Source organism: Hevea brasiliensis, chromosome 17 (assembly GCF_030052815.1).
Source record: "Hevea brasiliensis isolate MT/VB/25A 57/8 chromosome 17, ASM3005281v1, whole genome shotgun sequence".
Taxonomy (NCBI): Eukaryota; Viridiplantae; Streptophyta; class Magnoliopsida; order Malpighiales; family Euphorbiaceae; genus Hevea; species Hevea brasiliensis.
The window spans coordinates 8352705-8367049 of NC_079509.1; the positions used below are offsets into that span (position 1 = coordinate 8352705).

At 32.0% G+C, this 14345-nt stretch overlaps 1 protein-coding gene and 1 pseudogene across 3 annotated transcripts; both read right to left on the minus strand.

The window, feature by feature from the left end:
* Nucleotides 1-5685: 5685 nt before the first annotated feature.
* On the minus strand, nt 5686-8640 carry LOC110646385 (protein DETOXIFICATION 16-like; annotated as a pseudogene).
* Nucleotides 8641-11357: 2717 nt separating this feature from the next.
* LOC110646368 (protein DETOXIFICATION 16) lies at nt 11358-14249 on the minus strand. Of its 3 annotated transcripts, none has more exons than XR_002493134.2 (8): nt 13873-14249; nt 12905-13449; nt 12715-12801; nt 12494-12550; nt 12156-12394; nt 11943-12061; nt 11772-11871; nt 11358-11682 (listed from the first exon to the last, which is right to left on the minus strand). XR_002493134.2 is itself a non-coding variant. In XM_021799793.2 (8 exons), the coding sequence occupies exons 1-8, from the start codon at nt 14146-14148 to the stop codon at nt 11614-11616; spliced, it is 1479 nt and encodes a 492-aa protein (XP_021655485.2). In that variant the 5' UTR covers nt 14149-14249; the 3' UTR covers nt 11358-11613. The 3 variants fall into 3 exon arrangements, 2 of the variants coding, with proteins under 2 accessions (XP_021655485.2, XP_057996044.1); XM_021799793.2 differs by having other exon boundaries at nt 11772-11858; XM_058140061.1 differs by having other exon boundaries at nt 11358-11871.
* Between the last annotated feature and the right edge of the window lie 96 nt (nt 14250-14345).

Sequence of the window (14345 nt, forward strand, 5' to 3'; positions counted from 1 at the left end):
CGTCTTCCCGGCCAAAATCCAGCCGATTCGGCCACCAATCGGACCGGGTCTTGTGTCTAAATCCATCTACTCGTCGAGAGCTTTCCATAGACACCAAGAACGCCGAGATCCATAGAGCGGGTTGTCCAATTTTTGCCCAGGAAGTTTTAGCCCATTTTGAATTTTGGGCTAGATTTCTCGCAAACCGTGAACCCCACGAGAAAACCGAGAGTACCAGAGCGCTCCACTCGTCGAGAGCTTCGCGGCGATATAAATTTTAAATTTTTCCGACACTGTTTTTCGGTGGGTCTCACGGAACTTCGTAGTGTTTTTCCGAGCACTAAATGAGCTTAGAAAATTTCATAAAATTTATGTACTAACCCCCGTGTTGTGGGCTTCGTGTAGGTATCTTCAATTCGTGGAAATTCGACAGTTGTCCAGGTCTGTGAATTTCCGACCAGACAGACCGATTACCGAAAAAGTCTCCGAATTGGATCGAGGTTTTGGCTACCCAACCATTGTCAGACGTTCCGAGCGCGTCCCCAAAGTCAGAATCGGCAAAGGTAAACCCGAACCTTGCTTTTTCGTAATTTTCTAGTGCTTAAATAGGATTAAAAATCCATAAAATGTTCGTGGTAGCTCAGAAAATTATGATTCCTTTTGCAATAGCCTAGTGATATTGCTAAGGACCGCGGGGCAAAGTTTTAGAATTTTTAGAGCTTATTTGGGCAATTTTTGCAAAAATGATCAATTATAAGGACTAAATTGAAATTTTACATATTGTGATGGATGACTGATTTGATGGGCTCAGGAGGGGCTGTGTGATGTGATTGAGTTGTGGATATATGAGTTGTGAATATAGAAGTGTGTTTTGAGCCCTTTTGCAGGTTGGGTAGGTCCTAGGTATAGGGGAGACTCTGCAGGATTTTCGGCACGACTTATGACGTATTTGGTCTTTTCATGATTTGTATTGAGTCCATTATGTTAAATAATTGTAATGTAGTTGTCAGGTGAGCCGGGACAGCCTTCTTCCTCCGCCCAGTGGCCACAGTGATTGTTGTCAAGTCTGTGAGTAAAATATTAATTTTAATTGTAATTTCAATATTATTATATGTTCAAGCATGCCCATGCATCACTTATATGTATATAATTATGTAGTTAAACTCTAGGCATGTTTTATGTTGCATTCACAACTGTTAAAGTGCCATGAATGTTGTTGTGGTAATTTGGAGCAGTGTGCGAGCGTTGGCATGCGTGTGATGTGGTGTGGACTATGGACAGGACGGGTAGACACGGCTTGAGATCTTTGCTGGGACTCGGTCCTTCGGGGTAGACACAGCTTGAGTTCTTCGCTGGGACCCCTATTTGGTTATTAAGTGGAAGTCCGAGTTGAGTTCTTCGCTGGCATAGGTTGGATTTAAGAGAGCTGTATAGGGGATCAGCTCCCATATATTATGATTGATATTACTGGGTGCGTGAGTGCTCCAAGTTACCTTTTTGCTGTTATGATGTGAATTTATTACTGATGTTGCATTTCACTTTACAGGATGCATTAGCTTTAGATAGTTATAGAGATTATGGTTAAAATTGATATTTTACTCTCTGAGTCGAACGCTCACTCCTATTCAATATTTTTCCAGGCCACAGGAGGATATTTTTGAGGTTAACTTGCTTTTCTCCCTCGCAGGTCGTTTATTCGTGTTTGTGTAATTTTATAAACTTCTAGAATTTTCACATGTGTTAGAAATATTTAATTGATTTGGGTCTGTAATATAAATTGTTATTTTGGGCCTGTAAAATTTTTATCACATGCATGTTTGATGGACTGGATGAGGGAGCTGAGCTCCCATTTATTTTTATGCTGATATGAGTATGTGGAGGGTGAGCTGAGCTCCCCAATTGATTATTTATTGTGTTTACAGGTCGGGTGAGTCAAAAACTCCCCGTTGGAAGGTCCATTTTATGGCTGGACTCTGTCCGGTTGATTTCTTGAAATTGGGCCCAATGGGCCTTAGAGTTGGGTTAGTGAATAGTTAGGCTTACTACGGGCCTCGGGGGCTTTAGGCTGGCCCAGGTCCTAGTGCCAGTCCGGCCCATAGGTCAGGTCATGACATGTATAAAATTACAAATTGATATTTTATTTTTAATTTTGTTTTTAATTTTATATATTTAATAATTATACATGGTTATTTAATTAGAAAGTGTTAGTTAGGGCTGAACACTATTTGATTTGAATTGAATCAAATGAACCAAACTATTTTAATTTACTAATTCGATTTGATTTTTAAAATAATTCATTTCGTTTCGATTTTATATTTTAAAAATTTTAGTTATTTCAGTTCAATTCATTTTTGTAGAGAAAAAAAATGATTGAACCGAATCGAACTAAATTGCTTTATTAATTTTTAAATTGATTTATTTTTATAAGAAATTTATGAATTATATATAATTTTACGGACATAAATTATTTAATTTCATTGATTAATTGTTATTAGATTTAAACCAAGATCAAAATCAAACCAAATAATTTGAAAACTAAGTTTAAATTAAAAAATATCAAAACTTAAAAATCAATCGGTTCAAATTAAATCGAATTAAAATAAAGTGGTTCGGTTTGATTTATTTTTAATTTATTTTTGTTCGATTTAATTTCTAAAATATAATAATTTAATTAATTTAGTTTTGATGATTTAGTTCAGTTTGATCTAAATGCTCAACCCTAATGGTAGATATTATTTTAGAAAATTAACGAAACAGTGAATAATACTTTAGTTTAATATTGATGTAACGGCCCGGCCCACTAGTGATATTGTCCGCTTTGGGCCGAAGCCCTCACGGTTTTAAAACGCGTCACTAGGGGTTACGAACCACCAACTTATAAACCCAGCATCTCTCCCGTGTTTTGTCGATGTGAGATTTGCCTAGGGTGTTACAATCCACCCCCCTTATGGGACTCAACGTCCTCGCTGAGGTTTGCCCCACCATCGCTCAAGGTTGCATGCGGAGCGGCTCTGATACCACAAATGTAATGGCCCGGCCCACTAGTGATATTGTCCGCTTTGAGTCGAAACCCTCACGGTTTTAAAACGCGTCAATAGGGGTTACAAACCATCAACTTATAAACCCAGCATCTCTCCCGTGTTTTGCCGATGTGGGATTTGCCTAGGGTGTTACAATTACCCCCTTATGGGACTCAGCGTCCTCACTGAGGTTTGTCCCACCATCGCTCAAGGTTGCACGCGGAGTGGCTCTGATACCACAAATGTAACGGCTCGGCTCACTAGTGATATTGTCCGCTCTGAGCCGAAGCCCTCACGGTGTTAAAATGCGTCACTAGGGGTTACGAACCACCAACTTATAAACCCAGCATCTTTCTCGTGTTTTGTCGATGTGGAATTTGACTAGGGTGTTACAATTGATATATAATTTTTTTGCTGTCAAATTATTGCTGAAAAAATATATAAAAAAATAGATATGCATGCACATAAAGATATTCAGCTCTTCTCTTTTTAATTGGCTAAAAAATATATAGAAAGCATGAATGAATGTGCATATAGGAGACATTGAACCTCCTTTTTTTCACTATTATTAACATATTATATTAAATAATATATAACCAAAACCTCACATATTAATTAATAATAATATTAATAATATTAATAATTTTTATTTAATATATACATATTAATTATTATTAATGATAAAAATATAAATTAAAAAAATTAAAAATTTAATTAAGCATACCACTTTTTCACACTTTCATTGTGATAATTTCTTAACAACAAATTTTAAAGACATATAATGATTTGCAAGTTTTTAAAATTTTAAATTATTATCATATAAAATTAAAGAACACTTTATTTTTTTTATAATTTTTATTGTTTATATTTATTGATTCTATGTGATTATTCACATAATTAATATATATATATATTAATTATCAAACATTAAAAGTTTACTTCATTGAAAATTAAAAAGTTATATATTAATTAGTAGTAATAATAAAATTAATAAATTATATTTAATATATACATATTAATGATAAAAGTATAACTAAAAAGTAAAAATAATATATAATAAAAGTTTGTGTGCCACTTAGCACATTTTAATATCTAAGGAATGAATGCAATCTCTTAGTTTATTTTAGAGACCAACTTTATATCCATATAGATATGGATGTATATATATAATATTGATTTGTCATTTTATATAATAAATTTACATGAAATCACTATATCATAATATAATTTTTTTCCTAAATACATCATATTATTAACTTATAATCTTACATTAACTCATTAATTAAATCAGTGGTTAAATCTTCAATTTTACTTTTGTATTTATTTAGAAAGTTTAATTTAACTTATTTTCAACTTTTCATCAAAACTAATCTAATAGTTTCAATTTAAGTTTAATTTATCTCAAAATTTAAAATTTATGAGTTAAATTTCTTGATTTGTAGAATGTTTGATTAGGCTTATAAGTTAGTTAAACTTACTTATAAGTAGAAAGTTATAAGTAGATTAATTTTTAATTTGATTTATAAATTAAAAAAATCTACATAAATAAGTTAGAATTACTTATGACTTATTTACTTATTTTAAAACAACTCATTGACTAAATAAAAGACTATCATAATAATTTTTAAAATTATCAATATTATCCTCATTTTAATAACTATAACACTTAATTATGTATCATTTTTAGTATTTTTAACTAATTAAATTACTTTTAAGTACCTTTTAACTAAATACTTATACTATTTAAAAGTTATTTTGAAGTAATTTTATCAAATAATAAACTACTTATTTTTAATTTAACTCATAAGTTAAAAAATATATTTTAAGTTAAAAGTTAAAAGTAAAAATATATTTTAAGTCAAAAGTTAAAAGTAATCAATCAAATCAAACACTCTCTTAGACAAAAAAACAAAAAGTTCAATTCCTTGATTTAGCCTAAAATCAATAGGCTCAATTTCTTAATTTTTTTTTTCAATTTTCAGGGCTAAATTGAATTTAAATCGAAATTTTTAAATTGATTTTTGAAAAAAAAATTAAAAATTAACTAAATTGAATATTCCAATAAATACATAAGTGGAATTAAGCATTAAACCTTAAATATGTACTTATTAACCTCTAGTTAATGCAATTTAGAGATCACATAACAACAATTAAATTTATAGTTTGGATATATAACATTGGTACATAAAAATAAATTTATTTACAAGTAAAGATTAATTAATGTAAGATGTTTACCAAAATATATCTCCTATATTTGGAAATTAAAATTTTATAATAATTTAATTTAATTAATTTTATGTTTAAAATAAAATAATTTAATTTTTTTTAATTTTAAAAGAAGGAAAATTAAATTAAAATTATGTGAGAATTAAAATTTTTTCTTACAAATTTATTTTAAAGGAAGCCATTGCGTAATCATTGAAGAAAAGGAAAGAAATACATAACAACACCAGTGGTGATCTTCCTTTGCTGTTGAACAGGCACTCGGGGACGCTTCCCGGCCAAGGGTAGCATCACTAGCACCGTGATCCATGCCAACACGGTGTTACAGGCGGCCACAACCACCAATGTTGACGTCAACAAGAAACCGGCAACCAATGGTGTCCAAACCTGCTGCTTTGATTTGCTGTGTTTCACAATTAATTCACATCACATTCATATATAGCTAATATGAGTCTCATTTGCGTAAGGCAATATTTCTGGCACATTCATACTTTTAATAAAGAGAAAGTGGAATGTTGGAATTTGCATCTATCAATTCGCTCAAAACTTTCCATCAACGATCTTGAAAATTACAATCCAAAATAATCTGATAGGTCCCACTAAAAAATGAAAATTAATTTAATATATTTTTCTCAGAAAGTAGAAGGAAAATATAGTAGGCAACTACTTCAAATTAGGGAAATATCATTTGGAAATTCCTTGCTGGTAGACGTTGAATCTTCAGACAGGAACATGAACTGAATTTCTCAAGTGCATAGATTGTTTCATATTATGTTTTAAAACTTGGGCTTGGTCACTTTGCATTGATCATATCCATGGCTGCATACAGCCTACACTCCAAGCAGCAACGGGTACTAATTAAACTACTTCTGTAGGCGTATCTGTTGAGATTCTGGAAGCATATACTATAACCCTGGCCTTCTTAGCCTGAGAGAAATAAAGAAAATTAGAATAAAATCCATTCATGTGCTTAACTTATAATGGCTAAAAGCAAAACAACTTGTATAAACTACCACCTGTGATTCCCATCCAAAGTCCCTGCAACAATTAGCTACAAAGAAATTAGTCCAAGAAGAGCTAGCAATACTCTTAATTAATTTCTCAATGAAGTAATAATCTTACCTTTCCTCCTAAGTGGAAGAAAAAAGTCAGAACTATAGCAGAAGGTAGGCCTACAAGGTAATAAGCTCCTAAGTTTACACATGCACCAATCTTTTGCCACCCACAACCTCTAGCAGTACCTACGTTTTGGCAAAGACGTCAAGTTTTAAAAGATCTATATTTGAAGTATTCATCCAGACATGAAATGTCCAAATAGTTTTTCCAGTGTTGAACCTTAGAGCACAGTCTGTATCCCATCCATGAAGTTGGATAATGCAAGCACTGGCGCTACAGACGCCAAATATCTTACAACTTCCTTTTCATTAGTGTACAAGAAAACCCAAACTTCCCTAACTGCAACCAGAAGTAAGCTTAGTGATAAACTCTCTATAAGTGTCAAGAAAATTACAATCTGTACTGCCAAATGTGCAGCATAAGGTCTCCCAGCGCCTAACTCATTTGAAACTCTTGGGCTTTAAGCAAGAAAAAGAAAGAAACAGGAAAAGGAAATCATAATATATCAACAAATTGCTGCTAATCAGGCAAAGACTAACATGTCCTAGTGTACTTACCTCACAGCACTACCGAGGCCAAAGGGGATTCTGAATACCACAGAACTCGTATTCAAGCTGCAGAATTGTGACTATATTAGAGAATTGGAAATGGAATTCAATATGTTCTTATAATATATGGCAAAAGAAACCCCTTCAAAATATTTTAATTTTTAGACTTTCTTTTATTGTCAACGATGCATAAGTGAATAGAAAATTACGTGCCAATAAAGTGCTCAAACCTGATGCTCATCATTGACAATTCTAGTTTCGGATTTGGAAGTAGACCTGACATAATAACTAAAAACTCATACGACCAGAGTTCCAAGCTGATACATATAACATAAATAGACAAAAATATATTGTGAAGAATATAATGAGAGAAACCAATCAAAATGATAGTTCTAGAATTTTAAGAAAAATTGAACTCACCAAACCATTAGAGCTGAAGGTATTCCCAATTTAAGAAAACTAAGCAGATTTTTGGTTCCTGTCCTGGAGAATCCTGTCCAAGTATTTTGGCATGTTGGAGAAAATTTGACATAATTGGTCCAGTAAGAGATTGCAATAGACAGGGCAGCCCCTTCATTGCCAAAGCCGAATCTAAAGATGAATGTCCAGCAAATGAGAAGATGGACCAAACTTGTGATGCCAGTACTTAACACCAATGGCCAAACAATGTTCTGGGTTTGTAGGAATCTAAGCTGACACTGAAGAAGACCATATGGAACAATGGCAGGGATCAACCACCGTGCATAGATTCCTGAGCGGATTGAAATTTGTGGGTCTTGCTTGAGGCTTATGAAAATCTGGCCTGTGAAGTGCCAAATCAACGATATAGGGATGCTTGTAAGTACAAGAACTAGCATAGCTCTTTGCATGTACACACCCAGCATATGGTACTGTTGCGCTTCGTAGGCTTGCCCACAGAATGTCTCTAGTGCGCTTCCCATTCCCAGCTATCACACAGACCACAAAATTCAGAGATGTCCATTAGAAAATTTGAGAAAGATGATCAATTACTTAAATCTAAGGATCAGCAAAATGAATTCTGATTGTTTTTTAGAAAGCAATCAGTAAACTGTGCCTGCCTAACAGCTATATAAACAGAGGAACTCTCTTAACGTTTACTAATATATATAGCTCTTAGGAATTTAAGATGATTTCGTTTGATTTATCATTTTGTTTTGTACAAAGGCGTAAAGCTCCACCTTCTCCATCAATGACTTTCCTGAATATTCACTTTGTTATTAATGGATATGTTACTTTTATGATCATAATATATATATGTAATGCTATCAATAAATGCACCTAAAATAAGCAGAATAAAGATTCTTGAAAAGCCTTATATTCGATGAAACCAAAACCAGGAACTGCCGCAAATGAAGTAGCCATTGAAGCACTTGAAAGAGAGAGCTCTCCGAGACGGCCTACAAACATGACCGAGATCATCTGTCGACTGTATTGTAAGAAACTGACAAAGACTAGAGGTCCTGCCAAGCTCATTTGTTTCTTGAGTTCAGTGATTATCTCAGCTTTGTCATAGCATTTCTTGGCAGGATGAGCAGCATTTTCGGAGTTAGAAATCAAGGGGGATTCATGAGAACAGTTGAAGTGTTGTTGATCCATCTGAGTTGTTATGATCTCCTCTTGCTTGTTGAAATCTGAGGATGTGCATGAGGAGGGAGCCTCTTAAAGTAGGAATGATTTGTGTCGTATGTGGAATGATTTTGCTTTACTTTTTATGTGGTGAAAGTGAGAATTAATTCCTTGGCAAAATATATGATGCAATTCCTTTCTTAAGGTAGGAAATTCGCCCATGTGAATTGTGATTCCCATCCATAGTCAAATCAAACCACCAAAAGTAATTATTTTTTTAATCAAAGTATCAAAAGTAATTATTAATTAATTAGCTTTATTGAAGATAAATTTTTTACCTGAAGACTTAATTTAAAAGTTAAAACCACAGCACAAGGCCAGCCCAAAAGTTAATAAACTCCAAGACTAAACCACACTTAAATAATGTTATTTCTATTTATGTGAAAAGTAATTAAATTTCTTTTTATTAATTTTGATTGCCACTTCTTCTTTTTTCTTGGTTTTGCCTTTTTATTAATTTTATATTTCTAATTTATTTCTTATTAATATGCATTTGTTTTAATTTTAATTATGACTTCTTAAACATATTCTCCTTTCCCTTATAAAATATTCTTAAACATATTTTAATTATATTGGTTTAATGATTCTATTCCCTTAGATTGATCTGAGGGGTGAGATTATTACGTCATCATATATATAATAAATGGGCGGTCTCTCTTATAGCTTAGTGCTATAATAATATCAAAGAAAAATTGTGTATGAATATAACAAAAATATTTACAGATTATAACTATTTAAATATTAATTATTTGAAGTTACATTTTTTGTATGATTAAAAAATTTTAAATTTTATTTTACAATATTTTTATTTTAATATGCATCTATCTTCTGATAAATTTTTATAATTTTTTATTATATTTTAATATTTTTCCATAATTTTACAAATTTGATGGTCAAAATCAAGTCATATACAGTAGGGTGAATTTGTCTATTTTATGCATAGTCCATATCAATCAGAATTTCTTTTTTTTTTTTTTTTTTTTTTTTTTTTTTTTTTTTACATACAAGAACATAATGGTAGGATCATGCCATACATTTTTTGGAATTTTTATGATTTCTTTATTTTTTTTTATGATTCTTGCCTATATTTAGAAAATTCTAAATTTGTGCATGTTCTATTTATTTTTTTATTTATTTTGTGAATGTGCATGTTTTAGTTGAATTAGGTTTCTTTTGAATTTTTTATCTATTATTCATGCTTTTTCTTTGCTATTTGGTGTTTATAATGTTTCTTACATCCACTAGAATTAGATTAGATTTTAAAAGTGGAGATAGATTGGATGTTTCATTTGGCCAAAATTCCAAATTTTAACTTTGACTTTGTAATTAATTATTTTCTTTTTTATTTAATTAATTTATTTTTATATTTATTTAATTATTTATCTTTTATATTATATTATTTTGAGTAAATATATGAAAAGTAAAACAAATAAGTACAAGTATAAAAAGAGAGGCCTAAAGTCAAATAGTTATGTAAGAAAAGCAAATTGGACCCTTTGATGGATTTAGTGTAATTTAAAATGGATTTCAAGGCCTTTTGCATGATGACAGTAAGCCCTAAGCTTTTGTAATAAAATATGATTTATTTCATTTATTTTATTTTTAAGGGCCTTTTCTTTATTTATTAGATTTTAATTCTATTCTTCTTTAATTAGGTTTTTCTTTAATTGTTTGTGTCTTTAATTTGCATGAAAATGGTTTTAGTAAATTAATTTTGCGCTTAGGACCATTTGATAATTTCAAAATTTAATTATGCATGATAAAAACCCTAGGTTTTAAATTTAGAGATTATGTATATTTGGGTTTCTCCTTTGTAAAATTCAGCCCCATCTCCATAATAAACTTAGTTAATTTGCATGTAGGGTAACTGAGATTAATTAAAATATGCATGTTAGTAATTTAGGTCAATGTAAATGCCTTACTTGTACTATGTTGTTGTGTAAATAAACCATGTATAAGATTAACTTATTCTAATTCACATGTCAAGGCAATATGGTAAATGTAGTAATACTACTTAATCTAGAAATTTGGCATGCTTTAGGACTTGTATTTGTATGCTTTAACATGTTTGTATGAACAACGGGTGTATGTAAACTTAGTTATGTAAATGTATATTTAATAAATTAAATAAATGGGATAACAAGATAGGCTTGAGAAATAATTAGTAGAGACTTGCTTTTATTCTAAGTAAATCTAGGCGGAGAGGTTGCTAAAACCTTTCCCTCTCTCATACTCATTATCTTGAACCTAGGTTTAATGGCTTATGATTAAAAAGGATGATAGATTTCTACAAAGGGTAAGTTGCCACCTACGTTCCTTGTAATGAATTTGTCATAGTTATTATTCATATAACAATTCCTTCCTTTCATTCTAGTGATGTTAATATTCTAAGTATCGTATTAATGTCACGGAAAAATGATACTAAAACTAGATTTGAAGGTCACACAATATAATTACAAGAAAATAGGTGAATATCAAGTACATATCAACACATGATATGATTAAAAATACTTTCACTAAACCTATTGTGAAGGATGTTTGTAATAAATATGTTAAATATTTGGAATTTTGGATTTAAATAGATATTGATGTATTTGTATAAATTTTTCCAAGTATGTTCATCTGCAATTACATTATTAATGTTAATGTTATTGTCCATTCATATATACGCTTATTTTTATTTTCAGTACATACTTATTCATATACGTGCTTGTTTGTGGATTCAAAATGCCTAAATTAATACTTTTTAAAGAGAGTGGAATATTGTTGCAATTTGCGTGTATGAGCTCACAATTCATCACCAAAATAATCTGATAGCTCCCAATGAAAAATAAAAATAATTTAATAGAAAATTAAGGTCCTAAAATATATAGTTCTTAATGTATTTTTCTCAGAAATTGGAAGGGAAATATCATTTGGAAATTCCTGGCTGGTAGATGTTGAATCTTCAGACAGGAAACGGAATTTCTCAAGTGCTTAGATTGTTTCATATTATGTTTTAGAACTTGAGCTTGGTCACTTTGCACTGATCATGTCCACATCTGCATAGAGCCAACACTCCGAGCAGCAACAGTTACTAATTAAACTACTTCCGTAGGCTCATCTGTTGAGATTCTGGAAGCACATACCATAACCTTGGCCTTCTTGGCCTGAGAGAAATACAGAAAATTAGAACAAAAATCCATTCATGTGGTTAACTTATAGATGGCCTTAAAAGGAAAGACATATATTTATGTACTTCCTGCTCCCAATTAGCGTGCATAGTAATGGCTAAAAGCAAAACAGCTTGTATAGAACTACCACATATGATTCCCATCCAAAGTCCCTGCAACAATTAGCTACAAAGAAATTAGTCCAAGAAGAGCTAGCAATACTCTTAATTAATTTCTCTATGAAGTAATAATCTTACCTTTCCTCCTAAGTGGAAGAAAAAAGTCAGAACTATAGCAGAAGGTAGGCCTACAACGTAGTAAGCTCCTAAGTTTACACATGCACCAATCTTTTGCCACCCACAACCTCTAGCAGTACCTACGTTTTGGCAAAGACGTCATGTTTTAAAAGATATATTTTTGAAGTATTCATCCAGACATGAAATGTCCAAATTGTTTTTCCAGTGTTGAACCTGAGAGCACAGTCTGTATCCCATCCATGAAGTTGGATAATGCAAGCAATGGCGCTACAGATGCCAAATATCTTACAACTTCCTTTTCATTAGTGTACAAGAAACCCCAAACATCCCTAACTGCAACTAGAAGTAAGCTTAGTGATAAATTCTCTATAAGTGCCAAGAAAATTACAATCTGTACTGCCAAATGTGCAGCATGAGGTCTCCCAGAGCCTAACTCATTTGAAACTCTTGTGCTTTAAGCAAGAAAAAGAAAGAAACAGGAAAAGGAAATCATAATATATCAACAAATTGCTGCTAATCAGGCAAAGACTAACATGTCCTAGTGTACTTACCTCACAGCACTACCGAGGCCAAAGGGGATTCTGAATACCACAGAACTCGTATTCAAGCTGCAGAATTGTGACTATGTTAGAGAATTGGAAATGGAATTCAATATGTTCTTATAATATATGGCAAAAGAAATCCCTTCAAAATATTTTAATTTTTAGACTTTCTTTTATTGTCAACGATGCATAAGTGAATAGAAAATTACGTGCCAATAAAGTGTTCAAACCTGATGCTCATCATTGACAATTCTAGTTTCGGATTTGGAAGTAGACCTGACATAATAACTAAAAACTCATACGACCAGAGTTCCAAGCTGATACATAAAACAGAAATAGACAAAAATATATTGTGAAGAATATAATGAGAGAGACAAATCAAAATGAAAGTTCTAGAATTTTAAGAAAAATTGAACTCACCAAACCATTAGAGCTGAAGGTATTCCCAATTTAAGAAAACTAAGCAGATTTTTGGTTCCTGCCCTGGAGAAACCTGTCCAAGTATTTTGGCATGTTGGAGAAAATTGGACATAGATAGCTAAAATAAGCACATTGGTCCAGTAAGAGATTGCAATAGACAGGGCAGCCCCTTCATTGCCAAAGCCGAATCTAAAGATGAATGTCCAGCAAATGAGAAGATGGACCAAACTTGTGATGCCAGTACTTAACACCAATGGCCAAACAATGTTCTGGGTTTGTAGGAATCTAAGCTGGCACTGAAGAAGACCATATGGAACAATGGCAGGGATCAACCACCGTGCATAGATTCCTGAGTGGATTGAAATTTGTGGGTCTTGCTTGAGGCTTATGAAAATCTGGCCTGTGAAGTGCCAAATCAATGATATAGGGATGCTTGTAAGTACAAGAACTAGCATAGCTCTTTGCATGTACACACCCAGCATATGGTACTGTTGTGCTCCGTAGGCTTGCCCACAGAATGTCTCTAGTGCACTTCCCATTCCCAGCTATCACACAGACCACAAAATTCAGAGGTGTCCATTGGAAATTTAGAGAAAGATGATCAATTTCTTAAATCTAAGGATAAACAAAATGAATTCTGGTTGTTTTTTAGAAAGCAATCAGTAAACTGTGCCTGCCTAACAGCTATATATACAGAGTGACTCTCTTAACGTTTACTAATATATATAGCTCTTAGGAATTTAAGATTATTTCGTTTGATTCATCATTTGTTTTGTACAAAGACTTAGAGCTCCACCTTCTAAATCAATGTTTTCATGAATATTCACTTTTTTATTAATGGATATGTTACTTATATATATATATATATATATATATATATATATATATATATATATATATATATATATTGCGATCAATAAATGCACCTAAAATAAGCAGAATAAATATTCTTGAAAAGCCTTATATACCATGAAACCAAAACCAGTAACTCCCGCAAATGAAGTAGCCATTGAAGCACTTGAAAGAGACAGCTCTCCGAGACGGCCTACAAACATGACCGAGATCATCTGTAGACTGTATTGCAAGAAACTGACAAAAATTAGAGGTCCTGCCAAGCTCATTTGTTTCTTGAGTTCAGTGATTATCTCAGTTTTGTCATAGCTTTTTTTGGCAGGATGAGTAGCAGTTTCAGAGTTAGAAATCAATGGGGATTCAGGAGAATTGTTGAAGGCTACTTGATCCATCCAGTTGCTATGATCTCTCTTGCTTGAAATCTCAGGATGTGCACGTAATCGAGGAAGAAGGCTATTAAATTAGGCACCCAAGTTGGCAACTGATTTATGTTATTTTTGGTGGTTTAAATTTTGAATATGTTTTTTTTATAAATTTTAATTATTATTTTTTATGGTTTAAATTTTAGATATATATTTTATAGATTTAA